The sequence below is a fragment of the Ammodytes marinus genome, assembly GCF_949987685.1.
Source record: "Ammodytes marinus genome assembly, chromosome: 14".
Lineage (NCBI taxonomy): Eukaryota > Metazoa > Chordata > Actinopteri > Uranoscopiformes > Ammodytidae > Ammodytes > Ammodytes marinus.
Window position 1 is genome coordinate 28,208,713 of NC_137218.1, and position 13,875 is coordinate 28,222,587.

General features: G+C 41.8%; 1 protein-coding gene and 1 long non-coding RNA gene across 2 annotated transcripts in view; one reads left to right on the forward strand and one right to left on the reverse strand.

The window, feature by feature from the left end:
• Window positions 1–13,875, forward strand: part of LOC307261225 (scavenger receptor cysteine-rich type 1 protein M130-like) — a gene marked incomplete at its 3' end in the record, with an annotated part of 83,032 nt that overhangs the window by 37,640 nt on the left and 31,517 nt on the right. The window contains exons 15-16 of the mRNA XM_080041716.1: window positions 419–724; window positions 8,302–8,583. Coding sequence (XP_079897842.1) covers window positions 419–724; window positions 8,302–8,583 — 588 coding nt within the window. The remainder of the gene's footprint in view (window positions 1–418; window positions 725–8,301; window positions 8,584–13,875) is intronic.
• LOC307261226 lies at window positions 11,161–13,397 on the reverse strand. The gene is made up of 3 exons (XR_013845212.1): window positions 13,259–13,397; window positions 12,319–12,447; window positions 11,161–11,198 (listed from the first exon to the last, which is right to left on the reverse strand). It is a non-coding gene; the product is annotated as an uncharacterized lncRNA (long non-coding RNA).

Here is a 13,875-nt window from a genome sequence, read left to right on the forward strand (position 1 = left end):
CAAAGGACACAACAACCATGACTCTAGTGGCAGGTCGGGGATCGAACCGCGAACCCTTCGATCATTGGCCGACCCGCTCTACCACCTGAGCCACAGTCGCCCGAAACTACTGTACTTAACTGTAAAGTTATCCATGACAATGACATCTGTAGAAAGAAATTCTTAAGTTTTATTCTATCTTGATCTTGTCAGTGGGTATACTGATTTTAAATGCTTGCCTTTTTGTGTGACAGTAAATTCTGTGTTGAAACTAATTATTTATATTGATGAAAAGATCCCTGTGTAAGAAACCCTTTGATCTACCCAGTATGAAAATATTGAGTTGCTGTAAGGAGAGTCCAGCCTAATGCTGCACCAAGTGCAGACCTCATTTTCACTCTGTCTCTCTTTCGCTGTGTCCCTCTCTCTCTCTCTCCAGACTCTGTCCGGTTGGTGAATGGTTCCAGCCTGTGTTCAGGCAGACTGGAGCTGAAGTCTAACCAGTGGTGGTCCTCAGTGTGTGAAGAGGACTTTGACCAGCAGGATGCAGAGGTGGTGTGCAGGGAGCTTGGCTGTGGGGCTCCTTCAGGCCTCCAGGGGGCGCTCTATGGAGGAGTGGAGGCTCCGATGTGGTCCAAAGGGTACCAGTGTGAAGGCAACGAGTCTGCTCTCATGGACTGTAGAAGCTCATCTTCAGCTAGAGACACCTGCTCACAGGGACAAGCTGTTGGACTCACCTGTTCAGGTAGAATTCCCTTTTTCTACTAAAGCAGTTTGGGGGGCGGTCCGGAGCCGGTACCCAATTTCCAACCAGATCCTTGCTTTTCTTTTTCTGCTTGAAGTTGGCTTAAGTGTTGGAGATCAGACATTTAAGCCTTGTTTCCACTGAGCGGTTCAGTTTAGATATATACCGTACTTTCCACACTATAAGGCGCACCGGAGTATAAGCCGCAGCAGCTACATTTAATGATTTGTACATATATAAGCCGCACTGGACTATAAGCCGCAGCAGCTGAATTTAATGATTTGTACATCTATAAGCCGCAGGTGTTTTAATGTTTGATTACCATATGTAAGAGTTTGTGCACAGAGGGGATTGTTGGGAAAGAGATGGCTGCTTGAGATGCTCCCATTTATTAACATTTCAACAAACAAGCTGCATATTTGCATAATGTATTCAAGTGTTACCATTTAGTGCAATAGTAGCTACAGAACATATACTGTGCTGTAAACTTTTCAACTTTCAAACTTAAACGGTGCACTCCCAGCGCACATAGGTCTACCGGCAGTGATCTAGGCTACAGCAGTGGTTTAAACCACTGATCTAGGCCTACAGTATAGCCTACAGTAATAACATAACAAAAAACAAATCTTACAGTGCTTGACGAGGCAACATCAATGGCTAAATTAAATGTGTTTTTTTTAAAGTGCAAAATAAAGTGCATGTAACACGACAGTAAGCGCGTAAGCCTAAAGTTGCAGCAACATGGCTGCTTAAAATATAGCAGCCTACCAGAAAAGTCATTAATCCAGATGCTGTGCAGCCAAGAACACAAGTGAAATTCGTTCTCTCGTGGCCAGTGGTTCTCAACGTGATAGACGATTCACCTTTCTTGTTAACAGTCCTAGTGAGAGGCAGGTCAAATGTCAAAGGCACTTCATCCATATTTATGATCTGGTCCGGTCCGATGGAATATTCCTCTATCTTTCTTTGAGTGAATTCGCCGAAGTTTGTTATTTTTTCCTGGTAGTCGGGAGGGAGTTGCTGACACACAGTCGTCCGCACCCTGATGGACAGTCCCTTTCGTTTCATGAATCTGAAACACCAGGATGGTCCTCCTCTAAAATTTAAAATTTTCATTTTGGTGGCGACTGTTTTAGCTTTCAGTCGAATCTGCACGGTGGAAACACCTCGGCCGTCTGCTCGATGTGTGTTCAACCAATCTTCAAGAAAGTCTTCAAGTTCGGGACATCTGCTTTTATTACCTCTGAAAGCTTTTTTAGACTTTTTGCATTGAGACAGTTCTTCCCGCTGGTGTCTCCAACGTCTCACCATTGACTCATTGATGGCAAGACTACGTGCAGCAGCTCTATTTCCTTCTTTTACAGCCAGATTGATTGCCTTTAACTTAAAAGCTGCATCATATGCACTTCTACGTTTGTTTTCCATAATAGCTTCCCTTGCGCAAACTGTCTCGCTCTCGTTCTGTCTCTCTTACCACCTGTCTCACTCTTTTCCGGCCTCCAGCTTTCCCTGCTGGAGCCCACCACTTAAAGGTGGGCGCGGACAGGTCATAGAGCCCATAGAGTTAAAGTTGAAAAAAAAATAAAAAAGTTGAAGTTGCAGTTGGAAAAAGTCGCAGCTTATGCCTCGTTTCCACCGAGTAGAGCGGGTCGGATCAGAGCGGCTCAGAGCGGGACAGCTCACTTTTAAGAATCTCGGTGTTGTTTCCACCGCGGACCCTACCCTTACTGGTGGGGCGGGGTTTAGGCTGGACTGCGATAGCCGCCGCCAGAATGTGGGTTAAACTATCAGGCTGTGGAACAACTGTGGTCAAGCCAGCGGTCTCTCGTTTTTGCTTGGTCAAACCAGCCGCTTCTTTATTTATTCCCCCCGTGTTGTTGTGAGCACAGAGACGGCTCGGTGCAAGTTGCAACTGATAGAGACAGTGAGAGAACAGCGCTGGCTGCGGCAGCTACGTGACATCGTAGCAGTGGGACACAGTGTAGCCAACTGATTCATTTAATGACGAGGAAAAACACCACACAATAAACAGTGCCGCGCTCACAAGCCAGCGATCTCTCGTTTTTGCTTGGTCAAACCAGCCGTTTCTTTATTTATTCCCCCCGTGTTGTTGTGAGCGTGTATTTACTAGCATACTATCTATGGCGAAAACAAACGGAGACGGCTCGGTGCAAGTTGCAACTGATAGATACAGTGAGAGAACAGCGCTGGCTGCGGCAGCTACGTGACTATTGGGACACAGTGTAACCAACTTTATTGACGAGGAAAAACACCACACAATAAACGTTGCTGTGCTCACATTTTCGCCAATACACAAGACTCTCTTCACTCTTGCCGAGATGACTACACATGGCGGAAATGATTATTTCGACCAATCAAATCGTTTCGGCCCGCTTTCAGGCGGCTAGTACCGCTACGGAGGAGTACTGAGATCGGGAGCGGCTCAGAGCGGTTAGGTGCGCTTAAACCGTACCCTACCCAACTTTTGGCAAATGAAAAGCCAAACTACCCGGACCGAACCGCTCCGATCCGACCCGCTCTACTCGGTGGAAACGAGGCATTATAGTCCGTAAACTACGGTATATATATTTTTTAAAGATATTTTTTTGGCATTTTTATGCTTTATTGATAGTGTAGAGACAGAGTTGAAATGGGGCAGAGAGGGGAATGACATGCAGAGAACGACCCCCCACGGGCCCATGGGGGGGACGCCCTACCAACTGAGCTAAGGGCGCCCCCAGTTTAGAACATTTCATTGGCGTGCTACACAGTGTCGTGCTGCATGATTTCACCATACTTCCGTAGCTGCCGCGGCTACCGCCATCCGGCATGAACTCTGCCTTCTAAGTAAAGGTTCTTTCAGCAGTGGAAAGGCAAGGCCGATCAGGGGTTACACTTCCGAAATGTACCATGGGCAGCTCTGGCGACGTGTTTAGGGCAGTTTTCCACAGGGCTGCAGGGTTGTTGGTTCGATCCCCGACTCCCCGCCACATGTCCAATTGTCCCTGGGCAAGGCTCTGAACCCTAAATTACTCCCGATAGTTAGATTGCACCCTTCATGGTAGCTGCTGCTATCGGTGTATGAATGTGTGTGTGAATGGGTGAATGTGTACAAAACAATGTTAAGCGCTTTGAGTCTGTGAAAAAACAGAGAAAAGCACTATATACAGTGCTTTGTGAAAGTTTGTGAAACCCTTGAGCCTTTTGGAATTTTATTTATTTTAACCATTATTAATTAATTTTTATCAATACCAGTATTTTTTATATGAAATAACAGATGTTTGTTTATCAATTCAACATTTTTCTTTTCCAGAAATCAACTGTTAAAACAGATAAAACAAATTATTTGACAAATGTTGTATCTGCAAAAGTTTGTGAATCCTGAGCTGCATTGCTTAAATGGAGCAGGTAAACACAATCAGATGGGCCAAATTGAGTGATGAAATGGACCAATGTAATGAGAGATCTTTAGGGAAGAAATTGGGCGGCACTAGATAGACCCCTTATCAGTCTACGTCACACAGCGTCACTACCCGCTCAACTGCGCATGCCCAATGCAGAAAGAGACAAGAGCGAGACGAGCCACAATCATGTCTTGTTGTGCTGTTGGATGCACAAACCGTTTATTTTTAGTTTGAATGGTGATAAAGCTAGTAAATGCCCAAATGCACCGCTGTATAATTACATAAATGAGTTGTGAAATGTTTACAATAAGGACAGTGACCGGAGACGAGGCTATAGCAATGGAGGCTTATTTACAATGACCCACATACATCTCCGTCCTCTTCCCTTGTGTTTGACTCTATGGTTTGACTAGGCAGTAGGGGTTTGCACGTGTACACGTGTAGCCGGTAAGTAGGCTAAATCATACCATTTAGGAAAAATCAATAAACGAAAACCGAGTGGGGTCGACATGTGCTAGCCTCTGTAGGCTACTAAAGCAGATAACACAACACATTATTGTGTTTGGTTATAATATTTATTCATTTAACTATTTAACTGCTCCACCATAAGTTTCACTTTCCTTTTCATCTCCGTCTCAAACAGCTGGTCTGATAAGCTGGTCGGCTTGTGAGCCCAACGGCCCCGAAAGCAGGAGTCAGTCTAAAAACAGATGATCACGGCTAGTTATGATCACTTTTAAATCAAAAAGCTAAATTATGAAATAAAGGCATCTCTGCCTCTCTCTGTCTATCTGTCTGCCGGTCTTAACTGTCGCTCTCCAACAGCAGTCCGGCCACTGAAGTCGTCGGGGCCATTTCTTCTCATCATTTATCTACTCAACTGCCGACAACGCGTATGGGTCATTAAGACGTATCTCGTTCAATAGTGTTAATGTTTCCGCATAACCAATGTTATCACTCGCTGATAAACTGTTTTTAGTAAGCTGACAACATCGCTATTTAGCACCATGGACCTATAAAGAAACACCGCAAGTGCAATATAACCAAACGGGTAACCATGGCAACCAGCCAAACAATTTTTCTTTCTGCAGGATGGCAGCGCGCGCATCCGCCGTGTTGATAAACAGAAAAGGGGTCTATAAAACAGATCAAACCAGGTCAGTTTAGGCTCACCAAAGTGAACCCATACAAGTCAGACATGCTAAAAGCGAAAAAAGTCTCAGAGGATCTTAGGAATAGAGTTGTGATGCTGCACATTTGTCTGGGGACAGCTATAAATTAATTTAAAAAAAGTTTGAGCTCCATCGGTCCACCGTGAGGCAAATCATCCACAAATGGAGAGCTTTAAGAGTGACTGAAAATCTGCCTAGAAGTAGACTTCCTTCAAAAATATCCATAAGCACCACAAGAAAAGTTATTTTTCAGGTAAAAGCCAACCCAAACATTACATCTAGTGATTTGCAGACCTCTCTTGCAGCATCTGGGACAGATGTGCATGTGTAACATGGTTGGTTGAGTTCTTGTTTAAATCCAGCTAAAATGGTTCAACAGTGCCACCTACTGTCGTAAACGTGTACCTGCACGGAGTAGTTGGGTCATTAGGGCAATGAATTCTGGGGATTCTCCAAAGCCATTGAGAGAATTCCATGAGGTAATACGTGTGTTGAGTCTGTGCGCATATTTAATAATTAACTATATGAACTGTAGTTAGAAGTTGAGCTGTTTATGTAAAGTAGGAAAATATATATGTTAAAGATACGTTTCGCCATGTTTTTGCTTGTTTTCAAGTCGCCTTTTGTATGTTTTATTGGTCGGGAAAATTCCTGTTTTAAGCTAGCTCACGTTATGTGCCGTCTTTACAGTGAACACACTCTTGTCCGTGCCCACGTTGATGACTCTCTCCGCTGTTGTTTTCTATAAAATATGCAGGTATGTACAGTAGCTATGTGTTACTTTTGCAAGGTGTTTTAATATTGTGCAGCTATAATATTGTCTGCTGGTTTATGTGTTTTATTGTCACTTTGTAATACATGTTAAGAGATTACTAAAAATATGGTAATAGCAGGTTAATGCACTTATGTGAGCTCTGTGAAATTAAGAATGTATTTTTGTTATTATATAGGACTTTATTTATCTTTATTGTTTAAAAGAAGAGTGAGACTTCTGTTATGCTTTATTTATTTTATTAATGTGAACCAAATACCACTATACGATCACTACAGAAATAGTTAAAAAGCCATTGAGAGAATTCCATGAGTGAACACACTCTTGTCCGTGCCCACGTTGATGACTCTCTCCGCTGTTGTTTTCTATAAAATATGCAGATGCAGAGCCATTAAAAACTGCTGTTGCCAAAACCTGGGTTCCGAGACGTTATTGTGCGAGAGACCGACCACAGAGGTCACACATGGTTCCACAATACGAATAAGAATAACGGCCTCTGCACACATCCTACCTCTACCGCGTGTCTACCTCGCGTCTGCGTCTGACTTTTTGTCACTGACCGTGTAATCAACCTAGAGCAGGCACACATCCAACCTCAGACGCACTGCTGATGCGCGTCGGAGGCACGTCTGCAGCGACGCTCCCCTTTACCTCAGGAGGCTCGCCTATTTTTTTCTGAGAGCCGCGCGTCTCTCTCGGGTTTCTCTGCTTTAACTGATAGAGAAATACTCTGCTGAGAGTCATATGACTTCACACCGGCAGCTTTCGCTGTAGTTTCAGCATTTCCTGGTGTGTCCCTTTCAAAATAAAACTTCCAACAAGCGAAAATGTGGCAAAAAAAAAGCCAATGGGGCGCACAGATTACTGTCCAGACTCAATATTAGACTCAGTATAAATCATATGCATCATAAATGACAGGAAAGAACTTCATTTTTAATGGGAATTATCTATGAAAACTCTATGTAGAAAGATAGGGCTTTTAGAAGCAGCGCTGCAGCAGCAGCAGCTGCTGAGACGTTCTATGTGTGTCCGAGAAAAGTCCGAGAGACGCAGCAGTAAGGTAAGGCGACACGCTCCAGAGGTAGACGCAGGATGTGTGCAGAGGCCGTAAGTCAACATGGCTTTCAAGGGAGGGTTGCTGAAGAAGCCTCTACTCTCAAAAAAGAACTAAAGTGCTCGTCACAACTTTGCCAGAGAGCACCTGGAGATACCTGAAGTCTTTTCTGTGGACAGATTTGTCCAAAATGTAACTGTTTGGTCATAACCAAAACCGCCATGTTTGGGCAAAAACGCAACTCTGCCTACCACCAAGAGAACCTTCTCCCAAGTGAAGAACGGTGGTGGCAAATGGCCTGCAAATCTCCAGATGTAATGTTTGGGTTGGCTTTTACATGAAAAATCCCTTTTCTTGTGGCGCTTGAGGATATTGTTGAAGGAAGTCCACTTCTAGGCAGATGTTAAGTCACTCTTAAAGCTCTCCATTTGTAGATGATTTGCCTCATGGTGGACCGATGGAGCTCAAACTTTTTTATATGAATTTATAGCTGTCCCCAGACAAATGTGCAACATCAAAACTCTATTCCTGAGATCCTCTGAGATTTTTTCCCCTTTGAGCATGTCTGACCTGTATGGGTTCAGTTTGGTGGGCCTAAACTGACCTGGTTTTATCTTTGTTTTATCTAGTGCCGCCCAATTTCTTCCCTGAAGATCTCTCATTACATTGGTCTATTTCATCACTCGATTTGGCCCACCTGATTGTGTTTACCTTGCTCGATTTAAGCAATGCAGCTCAGGGTTCACAAACTTTTGCACATACAACATTAGTCAAATAATTTGTTTTATCTGTTTTAACAGTTGATTTCTGGAAAAGAAAAATGTTGAATTGATAAACAAACATCTGTTATTTCATATAAAAAATACTGGTATTGATAAAAATGAATTAATAATGGTTAAAATAAATAAAATTCCAAAAGGCTCAAGGGGTTCACAAACTTTCACACTACACTGTAAGTGGAGTCAATTTAATTTACCACTGAGTGTAAGGCTATACAGTAACATTAAGACCTGAGGGGAAAAAAACAGGGTTATAGAAGTTTTGTGAGTTGAACCAACTCTGAACACTGGCACCAGCCCAGAACTATAACCAAGTTTACATTGGTTGAAAAAAGACCCAAAAAACTTAATATTTAATTGTCCGTTTTTACTGATATCTGCCCTGTTAATGTTCAGAGCCTGTCCGGTTGGTGGGAGGAGCCAGTCGTTGTGAGGGAACACTGGAGATAAACAGAGGAGAGTGGAGACCTTTGTCAGACTCTCGCTGGAGCCTGAAAGAAGCAGCTTTAATCTGCAGAGAGCTGGACTGTGGCTCTGCTGTTTCAACAAGACGGATAAAGGAGTTTTCAGACAGACCCGTGTGGGAGATCCGACCAGATTGTGAATATTCGGAATCTACTCTGAGGGACTGTTTGAGACCAGATTCCTCTTCCTACTTCCTGGAGATCACCTGCTCAGGTAAGACCATCAGTAGTATTATCTCTGACAGTTGTTCCAATGTGTTCCTTTGCCTGTGTAATGACAGTCTGTGGTTTCCTCTTGTCTTGACTACAAAGTTATCCATCACAATATTGGTGCTTTTCCCTCTCCATGGTACCTCCTCTCGAGCTTTAAGAAGCATTTTGCGACTTTTTTGTGACATACGCCTTAATACTGTTGAGGGAAAACTCCTTCTAAATTGCTAAATAAACAACACATTAATACAGTTAATCTACTCTACTCTCTTTTGGTTTTCCACTATGTAAAAGTACCTGGTATATACTTTTTCGGTACCAACTCCAACAAGGTTCCAAAAAGGAGGTCCCATCTACTGATTGGTCAAAGAGTCATAAGTGGGTGGCGCCCTATCCTGCACAACACACAGCCAAGCTACTGTAGTGGTTGCAGTGTTTAAGCTTTTTGTTCTCTCTAAAATGAGATCAACCACGCTATGGTCTCTGGATGTGGTACAGCCATTCCTCACCTTGGTGGCCGACCAGAAAATCCAATCAGAGTCTACAGTACATATCATAAGATAACAATCTCAGCCATTGACACTAACGGTTGCCCGCTTGCCAGGGGCAAGTGAAAATAATGTTTGGGCAAGTTGAGATTGCTTTTTGGTTGCCCGGACGGGCAAGTGGATATTAGAGGGGTTGTCAGTAGTCTAGGCTATTTATTTATGTGTTTTAGAGTCCGCAAAAAAATGTTTTCCTGCTAACCCACACATAATAGATATTATGCTATATTTGCGGCAGCCAGCAGCATCACGCTCTCTCTCTCTCACACTCTATCTCTCTCACACACACACAAAACAGCCTGTGTGCGCGCAGTTTCGCTGTCTACGTTCTGAAAACCGGCTCTATTAGGCTATACGGACCTGGTTCCGCTATATTCAAAACCCATAAATCAATAGGCCTAACGTTTGAGCTTATCGATACCGCTATGGAGTCCAGTAGGTCACATGATGTAATTTTAAATATCGAGTAGAGTCATCTTCAACTAAAGTGTTGTACCTTCGACTGTGTTGAAGAAACTCCTTCAACCCGCTTCAACTCTGTCTCCAAAAAAAAAAAAAAAAACCCCGTCCGCTGAGGTGATCAACAAACGAGAGACTGTTTTAGCAAGTCCCTAAATCCATATTATCTGCAGGATAATAACTAGTTAGCTTAAAAAAAAATTGCAAACGGTTCAAATGTGATGTGTTCAGGTCGGCTCAGTAAAATGATTATTAGGCAAAGGTCAATAAAAAGGACATCATGATGTGTTCAAATGTAACATCAAGAAAAAATTATTTTTAGTTTTTCGCGAGAAGCTTGAATAAAACAGTTTGGGTGAAAAACTTGTTTTCCAAGCAATATAAAATAATTAGTAGGCCTAAATATGGAATTATGACCTGTTTAACCCTCTGAGCCCTGAGGGCATTTTCTCGATTTTACATGCTTTTATAAATTACCATTTTAGAGGGCAAGTAGATAACATAATACCCAGCTGATTCATATTAAAATGTTCAGAACACTCTCAGCTCTCAGTTAGGAAGGTTAAATTTTGCCCTAGTCCAATGTAAAAAAAAAATATTTTGACATAAATGTTGAAATTTGAAGTCCGATTTTTGAAAAATTTCGAAATTTGTGTGAAATAATACCTTTATTCATCTGATTGAGTTATTTTGGCTCTTGAAATTACTTCTCCAAAACATTAGCTTCTAAAATGTACAAGAATGTTTCCATAAAAAGGTTGGGAAGAGCAAAAAACATGACTAAAATGATCTTTTTGTCCAAACGTTTTTTGGTTTTTTGGTTCTCGATTTTACATGCTTTTATAAATTACCATTTTAGAGGGCAAGTAGATAACATAATACCCAGGTGATTCATATCAAAATGTTCAGAACACTCTCAGCTCTCAGTGAGGAAGGTTCAATTTTGCCCTAGTCCAATGTAAAAAAAAAATATTTTGACATAAATGTTGAAATTTGAAGTCCGATTTTTGAAAAATTTCGAAATTTGGGTGAAATAATACCTTTATTCATCTGATTAAATTATTTTGGCTCTTGAAATTGCTTCTCCAGAACATTAGCTTCTAAAATGTACTGGAATTTTTCCATAAAAAGGTTGGGAAGAGCAAAAAACATGACTAAAATGATCTTTTTGTCCAAACGTTTTTTTGGTTGAGATCTAAAGGCATTTTCTCGATTTTACATGCTTTTATAAATTACCATTTTAGAGGGCAAGTAGATAACATAATACCCAGCTGATTCATATTAAAATGTTCAGAACACTCTCAGCTCTCAGTTAGGAAGGTTCAATTTTGCCCTAGTCCAATGTGAACAAAAATATTTTGACACAAATGCTGCAATTTGAAGTCAGATTTTTGAAAAATGTGGAAACTTATGTGAAATAATACCTTTATTCACCAGGACAAATTGTTTTGGCTCTTGAAATTGCCTCTCCAAAACATTAGCTTAGCGAAGGAATACAATAATTGACTAATGTTAACATGCTAATACTAAAATAAAATATGAATAGTGTGGATGCAGGAGAACTTCAGATGCTGCCAGGACCTGATCCACACCGTCTCGTCTCCACCAGGGAAAACTGGAAGAGAACAGACAGACAACAAATGAGCCAAGAAAAGTGAACAGGCATGAAAACAAAAAGACTATCCTGCTGAGCGAAAGCATTATCCCCATTTACAAAGCATTAGCTTCTATAATGCACTGTCATTTTCCCAAAAAAAGTTGGGAAGTGCAAAAAACATGACTAAAATCAAATTTCCCAAAATACAAATAGTCTCTTACTCTACTTTGACCACATATGAGGAATTAAGCAAAATGAGACTGAATAACGACTTGATACTAGTGTTGTTTTTGTCAACGAAATGTATGACAAAATATCGTCGTCAACGAACATTTATCACGTGACAGAAACGAGACGAGACGCAACGTAAATGGTGGTCATGTGACGAAGACTATAATCAAATATATAATGCTTTATTGTTGACTAATAAAAACGGGACTAAATGTGGTTTACAAAAACAAAAACTGACATTACAGCATCGTAAGAGAGGCCGTGTCCGGAGGGGATGTCACTTTTCCCTGTGTAAATGTTAAAATCTATGGTGTAGCCATTGCTTGAGTCCGCCAAAACAAACAATTTGAAACCCCACTTAGTAGGTTTGGCCTTCATGTATTGAGTAATTCCAGTTTTAGCCTTTGAGGCAACCATCCTTTCATCCACAGCTAGGTTTTTGTATGGATGAAAATAGGTCTTTGCTGCGGTTTTGATCAAATTGAGGAGAGGTTTGACCCTGAAGAGTTTGTCGAATTGTGGCGTTCCCTTCTTCCTATCATTGTTTACATCTTCATCTGGATCACTTATGTGTAAGTTCCAGGAGATGACACCAAATCTGTCCCTACTCATGACTGTTGCGGCAAATGGACAGGTTAAACTGTGGTTCTGCCTCCAGTAATCAGCAATGTGGTGTAGTCTAACCAGGGCCATGTAAAAGAGGAGTCCAATGTACTTGTAAAACTCCTCAACTGTCAAATCGGTCCATTTAAACTTTTTACCCATGGCAATTTTTTTGGCAGCCTGTTTATTTGTGTTGCTACAGAGTGTGTGTACAGTGTGTGCAGTGAAAAACAATTTGAAGAGCTCAATTGGTGTGTAGAAGTGCGTGCCTAGCTGTGGGCCAGGGGTGCGTGCAGGTTGAAACCTGGAGACAGGAGGAGCGGTGTCCTGGTCTTCCTCAGTCTTCCAAGCCCGCTGCTGCGTAGGGGGTGCTGGTGGAGTTAGGACACGGGACCTCTTTGCGGGTGGTTCTCCTCTTCTCCTGGACCTGGTGCTGCCACAGATTCACAGAAATCAGTCTCATTATCTCATAACAAAAATATTTAAACTTCACAACTTGTATTTGCAAACAACAGTGTAATAAAAGTCGATGCAAAAACATTTCCATTCAGTACTATTTGTAAATTGTAAAGGGAAATACTTTTACACAGAATACACATCTATTACTATTATTTTCAAACAAAAGTAAACAAAAGTAGTGCTATCAATAGAGAAATCAGTCCCTGTAATGTCAAGAATGCAAAATTCAAGCTATCTTACATTTACACACAGAGCTTCATTTGCAATTTCTAAAATAAATTATTATACCCGTTTATAAACAGCTGTATAGCCTACTACAGTTTGTTTGTTTCTCTCTCTCTCTCTCTCTCTCTCGTAACTTCTGTCTCCTCCCCTCAGCCAGACTAAATGACGGCTTTCCATCTCCCACAACAGACAGCGCTGTGTGTGTGTGTCAAAATATTGACACACACACACACACACACACACACACACACACACACACACACACACACACACACACACACACACACACACACACACACACACACCCCGGGTGTCCATTTATGCGAGACAGCTAGCAAACAAAATTGAGACACACGGGGAAGATTGCTTACTTTTACTTGTTTTCAAACTATTACTTGTTTTCAAACAACAGAAGGCTGGCGACAAGAGTATACAGCTCTGTCACGTCAGTTCCAAAAAAAAAATCGGTCACGTCACGGACGCAACATTCAAGCTAGTTTACATGTTCACACTTAGCTTCCATTACAAAAACAGACGTTTTGTCAAATAAATGCTCTTACCCGTCTTCAAATGGATCCATGTCACCTTCATATTCCTCTTCGTCAAAGCCCTCAATGTCGGAATTGGCGTCTTCCTCTGAATCTCTCAGCTGTCGAACATCCGCGCCATGGTGAAATCGAAATTAGGAGCATGATAGGAGTCCTTTGTTCAGTGATTGTGTATGTTTGACCTTAGTGGGAGGTCCTTAGTGATTACACTAAGTTGATTGGATGGTTTTTCACAAAATATGACAGCAAGCAGCTCTACCAATCACGCAAGGGAAAGGGCCGATGACGTTTTCGCAAAATGTTGATTGACAAGCGGCTCAGCCAGTAGCGCAAGGGAAAGGGTTGATACATTTTCGCGCCTCTCAGCAACATATCTCTGGCTGTGAGTCACGTAGAATCACGCGAGAATATCTCCCGGAAAGGGGAGAATCTCAGCTTTCCGGTGATATTTAAACCACATTGCTGCGATTTAATAATGTTAAATAATGTATTAAAACATAACGAAATCACCGACAGAACGCCATAGAACGCAGTACTGCGGGCTCCGGGTCCAGAGGGTTAAAGTCCTATCCTTAGCTCTGCTAATCTTATAAGCAATTAAAGCAATACCAGTTCTCTTTCAACAAAAG